The 13286-nt window shown below is 36.9% G+C and overlaps 1 protein-coding gene across 1 annotated transcript in view; it reads left to right on the top strand.

The window, feature by feature from the left end:
- The first annotated feature begins 484 nt into the window (after nt 1-484).
- LOC139143410 (tyrosine-protein phosphatase non-receptor type 7-like) overlaps nt 485-13286 on the top strand; it is a 57389-nt gene continuing 44587 nt past the window's right edge. The window contains exons 1-2 of the mRNA XM_070713717.1: nt 485-637; nt 776-1044. Of these exons, the coding sequence (XP_070569818.1) occupies nt 502-637; nt 776-1044 (405 nt within the window). The 5' untranslated portion in view covers nt 485-501. The remainder of the gene's footprint in view (nt 638-775; nt 1045-13286) is intronic.

Here is a 13286-nt window from a genome sequence, read left to right as displayed (position 1 = left end):
GTTTGCATATCGTCCCACTTCATTCATAAAAATATTGCTGGTTGGTTTTCTCCAAGGGATTTTCTGGACGAGAATGGAATATCGACATGGCAAACGCTTGGCGGCTTGTGATGTACCATTATGTATGTTTGAAAAGAATCAGTACTTTATTTCACCGCTTGTCAATGAATAAAAAAAAAATTCAATATCATCGATTGAAGCGTATTTGTAAATAATAGCTGACGTCATCACATCCGGAACAGCCGCACAGGGAAAATCGATATTGTTATCCCTCCGCGACCAGAAGAGCAAGAAGTTAGCTCTTCTTCTGACCTCATCCATACCCTGTTGCTTTTATTTTTTAATTAAGATGTTAAGAAATATATACCTGCGTGTATATATGTACGAAATGTGCACAAAAATGTGGATTTAGTAAAGTTCTACGATTTGAATTAGAACTATATTTTTGACTGCTTAAGGATAACTGTTCAATGTACGTCAAGAGACGCACTCTCCTAGCGCATGCGTATTACGCTGATTGCCAACTGTATCGGCACAGATATATTTCGAGTAACGATGGGCCGATATGGCCTGTCAAGGAGCCTTGTATTGGTCCTCAATATCGGTTGGTTTTGCGCAATATTGATATACAAATCAGGTAGGTTTACTTAGGAATATTTTACCCTCCCATCTGAATATTTTCATATTTTTCAGCGTGCTGCGTGTAAAATAATAGCACATATTTTACAGTGGTAGATTCGTTGCGACTATGAAATTATTATATTTTTGCATGCAGATTGTGCACCCGTCTCGTTGGCCGGCAAACAGTATCGCAACCAGAACGTGCTTGAGGTTGAGTCAGGTCGTGTACAGGAGCTCCTAGGCGATTACAAGGAAAGTAATTCCAGAAATGACAGGTCGCGATATGACATCCTGAAACGATCCCCGCAAGCCGTGCAGCGGAAGGACGATGCGGGCGACGACGATACGGCAAGTGCTTTCGCAGACCCGCCACTTACGACACCCGCAAGAGATGACATCAACTGGAAATATACTCTCGTTGTGGTAAGCTTATAAAAGTGTCTTGACAGATTCTTGCAGATGTGCGGTGACTGTTTTTAATGTATATTGTCCGGGGTCCAGGGTTATGTGTCATACGAGAGCTCCGAGACCCTGGTTAATGTGCGTGGTCGGTGGTGAGAGTGGTCGTGCAAGCACTGTAGTGTTGACATTCAGAACACGTCGCATAAGTCATGTCGGTAGAGATGGCAACAAATGTCTAAAGTACAGTGATACTGTCTTCTTGCAATGTGCAGTGCCTAGTTTTGCCTACCCTTTGCCTTAATTCCCCATTAGACAATGTTCCCCGCACTGAGTCTGCCCCAGCGACGAATAGTTGCTGTCACTGTTGTATGTATTATACTTCATCATGTGGCGCATCAGTGTATTGAAAACAGGTCACCGACGTCGACTGTAGGCGGAAATAATGTACCGTCCTCGCCTCCTGACAAAATTCATCATAATTGGGTCACCTTAGAAGCGAATACCAACTTTCAGTGCAGTTTTGCCGATTCCGACATTTTATTAGTAAGGACAAGTGTTCTCTGATGGTGTCAACTGTTGAGAATTCACAATTTCCATTTCTATAAATACGGTAATACTAACTTATAATGATGACAATGGCGATTACACTGCTTAATAATAGATTTTTTGTTAAAAAACCTTCATGACTAGACTTCATGATAAGACATGTATCTGTTCAATTGTAATTGTCCTAAAAGAAATATATATATTATGTTATATATATATATATATATATATATATATATATATATATATATATATATATATATATATATATATATATATATATAACACGAAACAACAGCTATTACTTTGTACTTGAAGTACTTTGTCATCACACATACACACACACACACACATATATATATATTAAGTTATATATATCGTTAAGACATGCACCCAGTGGCTTGAATGTTGCCACACACACACACACACACGCACGCAAAATATTAATGAATATATATGTATATATATATATATTAATTTACATATATCGTTAAGACATGCGCCCAGTGGCTTGAATGTTGCCAAGTAGCAGAAATTATGTTTTGAATGGTTGAATATTATTCACTGTCTCTTGTTTCGGTCGCAGGCAATGCTGCCATCTTGATGTGCACATGTGACCTTGTAGGTTTTTACTCAGTTGGTCAGCAGTTCCAAAACTCGCAGCAGGGAAAGTGAACAACTGTAAATTGATGAAACTACAGAAATTAAGTGATGGTGAGGATGTGTTTAACCCTTTTACCACCATGGTTTGGCCCAAACCCATGTTATCAATAATGAGTTTGGACCTGTTCACAGGGAATTGGGGGTGCACAGGTTAAGAAATGCAGCTTTCTCAACCTGGTCACCAGTACCCAGCAAACATGGTTTTGTCCAAATCACAAACAAAGGTAGTGTAAAGGTTAAGGTATTATGTGCCTTGGAAATGAAAGACTTAAACTTTTGATCAAAAATTCCAAACATAACTTTTAAAGCATTCTCTTTCGGAATCAATACAAATCTGGGGTCATCATGAAAAAGTTGGTACTAGTGAAACAAATTACCCAATATTTCTTGACACTTGAAAAAAATCAAAATAAATTTTGGAAAAATTTAAATTTTTGATTTTTCACAAAAATAAAACCGTAGAAACTATTTACTCCATAAGCTTCAAAATGAGCCCCCATAAGTGGTGCATTACTGTAAAAGTTTGTGAAGTTAAATATCTGTCCAGTGTCCTGAGGCACCTTTTCCCTTAAAACAGACAAAAATTCCCAGAATTCCTTTTACAAGAAGTCAATATTCTGCATGTTAGGCACTGTATAGTAACTGTCACTGCACATATCTGTACCCATAGTTATTTGTCTTTCTCAAATTTGTAGTTAGTCATTACAATCAATGAAAGGACTTATCCCCACAATTTCTAGTACCACTGTCATATTTTTGCCCCATTTCATGACAGGTACACTGCATTCATACAAAGCTTCCGTTCGCATCAAACAAACCTGTAATTTATTTTAGCTATCACAACATGCCACTCTTTGTAATCAATATCTCTCTAAATCAAGAAGTTACAGACGCACTGAACTTGATCAGTTGCTGTGGTGAAATGATTTTATGACTTGTTGCCACGGTTTATGTCTATGTTGCCAACCATAGTTCACTCACAGTTACTCTAGACTAACCGTGGTTCACTTGTACATACTTAGTCTTCTATGATTTCCTCAAAGCGATGTGCCCTCTGACGAATATGATATCTCGCTGCAATTCAGAAATGTCTTGAAATGTCCTTGAATCAGCCTACCTGGTGTTGGTAAAATGTGATATATGTAACATTTTGCCACGTATATGCCACAGTTTTTGCATGTGGGTAAGTTGTTTGTTTAGACAAGGATTTGCATAAGAATCATATCAGTAGAAAATTATTCTGAAATGTTATAAATATACATGTTGATTATGTACTTCCTGTTTTTATCAAAATGGGCTTTAACTGCAAGACAAAGAAAATGTCCTTCCTTGTAGCTATATAATGATAATTTTAAACGTGATGAAAAAACTTACCCAATAAGACAAAAGAATTTAATTTTTTTGTGACTGTGCATTATTTCAAAACCTGCATGTCATGTTTGTTCCTTCTTTTAATGTTTTCAAAAATCCTCATTATTTTCATAAATAAATGGACACACATCAGCTAATTGATTTAAAATGTCATGTCAATAAAAACAGACTCATGTAGACTTTATTTGTGAAGTAACCTTGTTAATGTTATACCTATAAAATGCTAAAAATAAGCAAAAAGTATTACTGTCCATATAAAACAATTGTTGTGGCAATCTCGTACCAAGGTGGGGGGGGGGGGGCAAAAAAACAGGAAAAAAACTCAAAAAATAAGAAAATAAAATCACTACAGTAATATACAGCATTTTACTAAATGCCAGAGACCGAAAACAAATAATTACTTTTGCCTTGGCCTAATTCCAAGTGTCCTGAAAATTGGTCGGTGTGGTACCTCATTGGGCTGTTGTCAAACACAGTTGCCATGGCATACTGATAGGATAAAAGTGGAAAACAATTGTGTCACCATGGCAGCAAGATCATCAGGAAAATTGAGATATTTCCCAGGGCATAAGTAGGGCACACTGACGCTTGATTTTAAACTTGTATGTTTCCATGGAGACCACTTGAACCGAAGAAAACTACTGAAGGGCAATTAATCTGTAGAGTTAGAAAAAGGACATGTTACCGTGACTACAGAGACACTTTAAGTCAAATCCAGTGCCTATCTGATACATACTCCGCGTCTTCTCTTCATTTCACTGCCGCCCCTTTGGATTCTATCATCACGTCTTTAATTCATATGTGCCATCATTCGTTTGTTTTTTGATTATTTGGAATCGAACATCGACATAGACATAGCCAGTGACTTCATCGGTGGCCAGCATAAAAAATAATTGTGATGGCCTACTTTTCTTTGAAAAATGTAATTGGCAGGAAAATTGCTAATCGTAATTTAATTATATCCAGGGTTTTTACCTCACTTTTAACTTTGAGAGTCCCTGGGACTCCTGGTGTTAGAAAATGGGAGTCCTACATCAAAATATGGGGGTCCCAATTTATTTCACAAAAATGTTTTATAGTTTATCAATGCCATGGTCTTCACTGTGTTCAATTAGTATTAAAACACACAGCAAATAGTTGCATATTTCTTAAAATAATTCCTACATGAAAATTCTAGTTCATACTGAGGGCCCTCATTGATCAATTCAAAGAACATTATTCATGATATTATCTCATAACTTTAATGACAAGTTCACAACGTGAAATTTGAACAAATATTCAAATTTGTCAAATTGACAAGAAGGTAAGTAATTTCATACTCTGAAATGGCATACACCTAGCAAGTCCAGTAGGTTTGAGTTCACACTCTGCCAGCAGCTCCTTCGGCAAATAACCTAGTGTGTCATGAAGTCAAAATCATCTATGATGGGGCCAACCAGTTTGATGAACATTAGTCTATTAAGCCTTTGAGGATTGAGTCTATTTCGTGCCCTCTGTTTGATGGCATTTTGTACTGAAAAGCCCCTTTCACATGGGGCAGAGGACACTGGTATGACAAGAGCAATTTTAGTAAGAATGGCAAAATCAGGATACTCCTCTGTAAAATCAGTTAGCAACAGCTTGATATACATATCAAAATTCAGTGCCTCCCTATGAGATCTTGTGAAGTGTTTGTAAACAAGAAAGTGTGCCCTAGCTCTATCAGCATCAATACCTGGTGTATTGTTATAATGAATCAACAGTTGATCAAGCTGGTTGACCCCATAGTCAGGTAGGTTGGCCACATTTTCAGGATATCTGTGTGGGTTGAGAATCACATCAAAAACTCCAGAATATTCATCTCATCATCTGGAAATCTGCTATCTAAATTCTGCAGCAGTTTGTTGATATAATTTTCTCTTGCATCACAGAACCTCTGTCTGAGTGGCTGATTGTCAGTATTTTGAATGTTTTTGTATGTGTTTTTCTGACCATTGCCAGGAACATCACCCAAATCATTAAAGACGTCTCTGACAGTGTGTGAATCATTAGTCATTCTATTCAATGTGTCCCTAGTAGACTGAACACTTTTTTTGATATAAGAGGTGACAGAATCTTTCTGAAATGTAAGGCTCAAAATTCCAATGACAGTAAGAACATCAATCAATAAGGCAGTGAATAGCAGACACAATGAATTAGAGATAAATTTCAACAGCTCATCAGCCTTTCCCCCTTTTTTGTCACTTGCAAGTGCCAAGGCAATTGGCTCAAAACTGATGAAAACCATCTTGACAGCTGATTCGACCGACAGCCAGCGAACAGATGTAGCCTCAGTAATTTGTTTTGTTTTCCCATTCAACAGAGTTTGAATTTCCCTAAGTTTGTCATATCTCACACTAGAGTCAATGAAGTATTTATACAATGAATGGATTATATTATGATATTCTTTGCAATATTCAATATCTCTGCCTGCTTGGGCAGCAGCAAGATTCAATCAATGTGCAACACAATGCACTTGAACAAGGTTGGGATTTCTGGCTTTTAATTTTGCACCCAACCCGTTCAAACGGCCGGTCATTACGGCCGCCCCGTCTGTTCCTAGTCCATATATTTTGTCCACGGCTGCGTCACAGATTTCTTTCCTAGTCAAAAATTCAATCAAGGCGTTTTCAATCTCTGCAGCAGTGGCATCTGTAATTTGCTGGTTACAGAGGAAAGAAAAATTCGCCTCGCCATTCTGAATATATCGAACATATATTGCAAGTTTCTTATGAATGAATGTCACAACACAAGTCTCATCCAACATTATACCGATGACGTCACTTGCATGTATGCTATCAATCAGGGACTTCTCGATCGCACGTTGATACACTCTTCAAACTCCATAACTATCTGAGGACGTTTGTAATATTCAATGTCTAAGCCGTTCAGATTCTGCAGATGAATGATGTCAGTGAATACATCGCATGGAAGGTCACGTTTAGCGATCAGGTAAACAGTACGTAATTGTGCAGCGTACGCCTCGAGTTCGTTACTCTTACCGCTACGTATCACTCCACTCGTAACTGTGCTCTTACCCTGCAACTGCCGGTCCTCATGCTTAGGATTTTAATGCTTGTGAGATGACTTTTCGAGTCCTGATGACGAGTGAGAGTTGAATGTTGAAAATTACAAAAACCTTCCATGAACGGGCATGTAACATTCGCTTTCAAACATACACCGCATTCCATGACGTTTCGCTCTTCAGAATATCGAAGCCATTTATAGTAAATCTATTGAGTCAACTTCTGTTGAATGTTCGTAATTTTGCTGACTTGGTCGGGGGACCTGATGTATCAGTATCGCATGGCGTAGCTGCCGTTTCGGCCTCGACCAAACCTGCATGGTGCTGGTTGCTGCGGCCGCCGAAAAACCTTCGCAGATCGGCCTGTTTGACACGACCCGCCATGATGCATAAAAATGTGTTAATCAACACAAACAAGAAATCGACCAATTAAGAATCAGTTTACATTTTGAAAGTAACTTTTTACAGCAATAGAATTTGTTTCCGCGGTTACCATTGGTTATGAAACAGTGGAGGCCAATGCACTATGGAGCATTCCATTAAAGTACGGGGTCGGTAAGGTTACTGGATGTGTTTTACGTGTTCAGCAGCTTCGCAAGGTGTACACCAGCAACAGATATTGCTGCGTCCCAAGGGACGCGTGGTTTAGTTTTTGAGGGGTCCTGCGTCCGGTTTTATGCGTAAAGGACGCAGAATGCGCGTCATGTAAAACCCTGTATATGTGTATTGTGACCACAACGCGATATGCCGTCAAAAGTAGATACCGGTATGTTCTTATCTCCTTGATAATCTCCATGGATAAGCTACATCATGTATGTGTATGCTGCACCTACATGTCTTGTGTAGTCAAGATTTCTTCTTCCTTGAACCACAGTTACATTTTTCAACTTGTGTGTTGAGATTTTCAATTTCAAGGAGGTAATACCCGGCTGTAAGTCACATGCTAGTACTTTCCACCCATCCATCATGAATTAATTCACCTGTCATCAACAGACCTCTGTGTCGGCACGTGAAAAAAAGAGCACCATACGTCCATAATCTCTGCCATAATGTTGCCCCTTTGTGCAGACAAATTGTGAAAAAATAAGTTTTTTTCCTGCCATTTTAGTTTGTATATAGTTTGACCTTCAGGGGACCTTGACCTAGATTAATCTAGTCATCAAAATGTGGAAAATTTATGTCTGTTTTGTCAAATAAATATTATGTACACTAAATAGTAAAGTGAAAATTGAGTTGTTATATCGAATTATGGCGAAGGTTTAGATTAAAAAACATCATCTGCCCGTTATTCATTTTTGACTTGTGCATAAATTAGTGAATTTGAAAAACAGGCATAGAAGAACTTTGAGTCGCAAACGCGCATCTGGTATTTATCATGTTTTTGGCAAAAGTTTTGATGGCAAAACAAAATCATTCTGCAAATGCGAGTGGACGATAAATGAAAAAGCTTAACCCTTTGAGTGCTGTAATTTTTCCCACCAAAATTTTGGTGCAACATTTTACCAATTTTAATGACTTTTCTGGTTTTGTTTTGATAATTTGGAGCTAAAGGACATCACATTTCATTGGCTACGTTTTTTTTATCAAATTTTGGCAAAAATCTGAGAAAACGACTGGGCTATGTTTTATGAGGGCAACAAAAAATTGACTTTGGTGCTCAAAGGGTTAAAAAGGAGGTTGAAGTGGAGTTGTGGCCGTGTGCAGCAAGTGTAAATATACAAGCGGTACTTTGAAAGGAGGTTGATACTCCATTAGATCAGATTATGCAGCAGAAGGCCGACCTAAATGCAGTAAAATGTAAGATCAAAAGGCGGCTTGTTGCGAAAATTGATATCGTTAATGTTGTTTAGTTTTGACATGTGATGTTTTGAAAAGGTAGTGCTGCGTATCGTACGTGGGATTAACCATATTGCTGTCGTTTATGGCTTTTTTACCGTCAATTTTATTTGACCAGAAGGGAAATTTTCGTAAACAAAAAGAAAGACCAAATGTAAAATGGAATGATGATGAAAAATGGTTGAAAAGTGTTGAATACAGAAAATATGCAAAAAAATCCATTACCGTGTTATCATGAATAACAATTATTTAAAAGCTTTATCAAGGAAGCAATACTGGCATTGGTTTTGCCCTAACTTTGTTTTTGTCACCGCAGACTTTATTTAATTCCATATTTTTGCTACAGTGTTAAAATAAGCATGTTATTCAGAAAGACACTGCTAGCTGACCAAATTTAACACATGTGCAAGTGATCTGGGAAATACCGTAAGACAATTACAAAATAAATTGAAGTATATCACAAAAAAATTGAAATTTTGTAGATTTACATATATGACAGAGCACGATTAGCATGTGTTTTTGTAATGGTAAACTTGGATGAATAATTGACAAAAATGTCTGATCGGCACTTTTGAAAAAGAATCGTAGATCGTGAAAAAGTCATCACCATTGCAACATTTTTGTAATTTTTGTAATGGATGTAAGCACTCAGTCATTGTTTGTTTGTTTGTGTATACTTGGTCTCTTTCCTCTTTACCGATTATGAGTGCCTTCGTAACAGTCTGTCCCTTGGAATACATGTGGTAACAAGAGAATATGGTCTATTATATGAAAGAACAATGCTAAAAAAATAGATCTAAAAATGAAAAGCAAATTATTTGTCTCATTCCTGTTGACTGTATCAATATTGTCTTTTCTGTCGCTGTCATACCACTGCGTACATCTGCACTCACCTATGGGGCAAGCTGTGTTGACTTTTTCATTTACAAAGTAGGATTATAAAAAAATTGAATTGTTGTTGAAAAGAAATGCTGGGATATCTCTTACTTTTATGTAATTTGATGAAAACCACAGTTGCTCTTTATGTATTGGAAATTTTTCATGTGAAAGTGCATTGTGCAATGTTTATTATAGTTTTGAATTAGGTTTTCTGTCACAGCATTACATCGTAAAGAAGATCAAAGTTTATAACAGTGAGACTGAGTGAGTGAGTTTTGCCACCACCATGTGCTCATTGCTAGTGTCATCTTCACGACAAATGACAGATGAAAAATTGTTTTGCAATTCATTTGACTGTTTGGTGTCTTTGGAAAGCTCATGAGTTTACCATGTTCTTGTGGTTCAAGAACTTGGAACCTTAATGCAACAGAACGTCTCATTTGAATCAGATACACCCTCCATGACCTGTGTGTACCGGTATTTTGATTGGTACTCTGAAATGAATATGCACACCATGTAAAATTTACAGATTTTCTGCAAAATATTAAAATCCCCTCAAGTAATGTTAAAATATCCTCATTTATGTTCTTTTTAAGGTAGTATGCTCCGCAAAAGTACACCTCAAACTTTAGTAAGTGGATCTTAAACCATTCTCTTATCAAATCAAGATTAAAAATCAGGGGCCACTCTGCAAGGTTTGATACTTGAGATAAATTACCTAACATTTACCTATATTTTTTAAATTCAAAATGGCTACCATCAATGTGTTTACTCTATGGACAAAAATTTTTAATTTTTGATAAACTATTAAAGACCGTGACAATTTTTCTTACTCAAAAGCTTTAAAATGAGCACCCATTAGTGGTAGATTAAAAAAAAATTGTGAAAATTTTAGAGTCAGAATATCTGACCAGAGGTGCAGTCTACCTTAAGATAATTCCTGAAATTCTACCCTTGACCTGCAGAAATCAAATTTAATAGTATGTACAGTTTAGAAGTATGTGAATACACTCGTTTCCAGATAAGAAAGCAAGCTTAGTAAACAATTCAAAATTTTGCATGAGAGAGAGCAGGTTTCAAGTTTTGCCCTTGAATGTGTGAAACATTGTAATATAGCCTCACTTCACAAGGCATCCAAAGTCACCGGCCAGAAAAGTACGGCCTCAGCGCATGTATACCATCACTGCACCATAGTGAATACAATTTGGCAGTTTGTGATGCAGTCTGCTACAGGTGGTGTTCATATGTGACCCTTTTCAAGTGCATTTCTGCAATGCCATCACAATGTCCGCTGTGTTAATGTGTTGAACAGTACCTCCCATGAGACTCATTAACATTCAGCTGACAATACGTAAATACTCTATGCCAGCAGCTAGTGGAGTTTTCACATCATTGTACTATTAGGGCAACCATTCTGTAACTACTTTGATTCCAATAAAGAAACTGAATTGATAACAGATGTACCGGTAAGTGGTTATCCCTTTAATAATTGTCCCCACCCAGCTATTTCTGTCCTATTATCAAAAATGCTTATTTTCAAAAGTTGACAAATTCACCAGACAAGATGTGTGCCTCCGTAATTTATCATTTCTGCTTGGAAAAAAAAGCGGTAGAATTCTGTTGCATTTGGAATGATAAGGGATGTAACAGTTGATCGTTAGAGGGGACGGTAGAATCTCTTGTGATAAAGGGATGCACTATGATCTTTGGAGGGGATGTTGAATCCCCTATATGATGAGGGATGGATGCACCATTGGTTCTTCAGAGGGGATGCCAAACCCGAATCGTGTGATAAGGGACGCATCATTACATCTTTGAATGGATAGTTATATCCCTTATTTTCAAGTTCTGCACCATAAGTTGTTATTATAGGGGATGTTGAATCCCTTGTAGGATAAAGGGACGCACCAATAGATCTTTGGAGGGGATGGTGAATACCTTGTTTGATAAGGGATGCACCATTGAATACTTTGAGGGAATGGTAGGTCTTTACGTAATGAGGGATATACCATTAGATCGTTTTAGAGAATGTTGAACGCCTTGTGTGACAGAGGATGCAGTATGAAATCTTTGACCAGGATGGTGAGAATAAGCGAATTTTCTTAAGCACATAAGTGGACTTGTAAAACATTTTTTCTTCATAAACAATGCCAGCCTGCTCTTTTCATTCCAATTTTAACTTTAAAAAGTGACAGCATGGTAAATTCCGAACTATAGTACCGGTACATGATCTTGTTCTTTTTGATCCTTACAAAAATGACCGTTCATTGTATGTTTACTTATGGGAAAAACATTGAAAATTCGATATTCACAAAACAGAACAATGAATTGTTGCACTATTCAGGGCTACAAGCCTCATATAAGCAAAGTATTGTTAAGTGTTGCAAAATGATGAGTGAGAATATCCATTCCCAAGGCACAGACTTGCCTCGTCTGATAAAAATATTTGAAACACCGTAAAAAGTCAACTAATTCAATATATATGCCTTACAAGTGCTGCAATTCAGATTGACAGAAGTCAGTGCAAACTTTAATTGGCCAACAAGCTATTATCACTACCTGTACATGGAACGGCTCTGTTGTCAAAATAATTTTTCTCTCTATATTTTGCATGTAAAAAGTACAGTGCTCGTAATAGAGTACTGCCATGCTTATATAAACTTTAACACAGATTCAGAAAAAAATCAAAACATAACCATTGTGTGTCACTATTAATTTGTATGAATACAGATGAATTTTAGCATTGGGACGTTACGTAAATTTATGTGGAAATCACAATACCAGATTAATAATACTCCAGGGCATTTGGTTTTACTGAGTTGACCTTCATATATGAAAATGGCTTTAACTTGATTCTTGTCCCAGATAGTGCTTTAATTAGGTGAGCTCTTTATGAAGAGTGAAGTTATCCATGGCAGATGCCTGTCCACAATTCAATGGTAGTCAGATGTATTCATCAGAATGTGTATTGGAGCTCTCATTTACATGTATTCTGTATTCTGTATGCAAATAGGAGCTTATCAGATAATGAGTCTGTGAGATTGTCTGTCTGTGTGTATGTGAGTTAGAATGTCTCATTGTCTGGTCTGTCCAGTGCAAAAAACACACAGAAAGTAGAATGATTGCTTACTTTTGTCTCTGGTGTGGGCCCAGATATACACAATGGGTTTGAGAACTCCTTTGTACAAATGAGCATGTTGATGTCACAAATTATGCAAATTAACTAAAAATTATTGAAACAGCAGGAAACAGAATGTTGAAACTGCCTGTATGAATATTTTGATTTAATGTCAAAGTTGTAAGTCAGTTCTGTGGACAGGAGAGCTTGAATGATGTTGTGTGGTTTAACTTGTGACATGGCTTGCATTTATTAAAGCTCCATTAAGCTGTATCTTTTGGCTATTTTTTAAGAACTTTTGTTTTGTGGTTTTCTTACACTTTCTTCATTGAATCCCTAAATTGTAATTTAATGCCAAGTATTTAGCATATCAACACAACCTACATGAGAATAATCTACATTGTTATTGTTGAAAATTGTATTAAAGTCCGGACTAGATTCATTTGTAAACAATAAACAACGATCACTACACACATACAAGCTGTGTTGACAAAATGAATACTCAAAATTTCAGCATGACAAACGGATTAGGGTGAGACACGGTAGTTGATATACAGAAGCAGAATACTGAAAAACTTGCCACAAGTTACAGCATCATGTCCCTTTAAAATTAGTTCAGTTGCTTTCACAAGACATGCTAGGGTTCTGCGTCAAGTATTTCAGTCAAAACTTTTTATATTCACCTCTTGAGAGAAAAGTGATTAAGTCAGAAAGATAATATCAAAAGTTTTATAAGAATTTGAAGTCACATTTAATCTTGCATTTTAATAATAATCTCTTTCACAAATAATCATTTCACATCCTTGG

The sequence above is a fragment of the Ptychodera flava genome, chromosome 1 (genome assembly GCF_041260155.1).
Source record: "Ptychodera flava strain L36383 chromosome 1, AS_Pfla_20210202, whole genome shotgun sequence".
Lineage (NCBI taxonomy): Eukaryota > Metazoa > Hemichordata > Enteropneusta > Ptychoderidae > Ptychodera > Ptychodera flava.
Note: the sequence above shows the minus strand (reverse complement) of the source record. Positions and strands in the feature narration are given on the sequence as shown.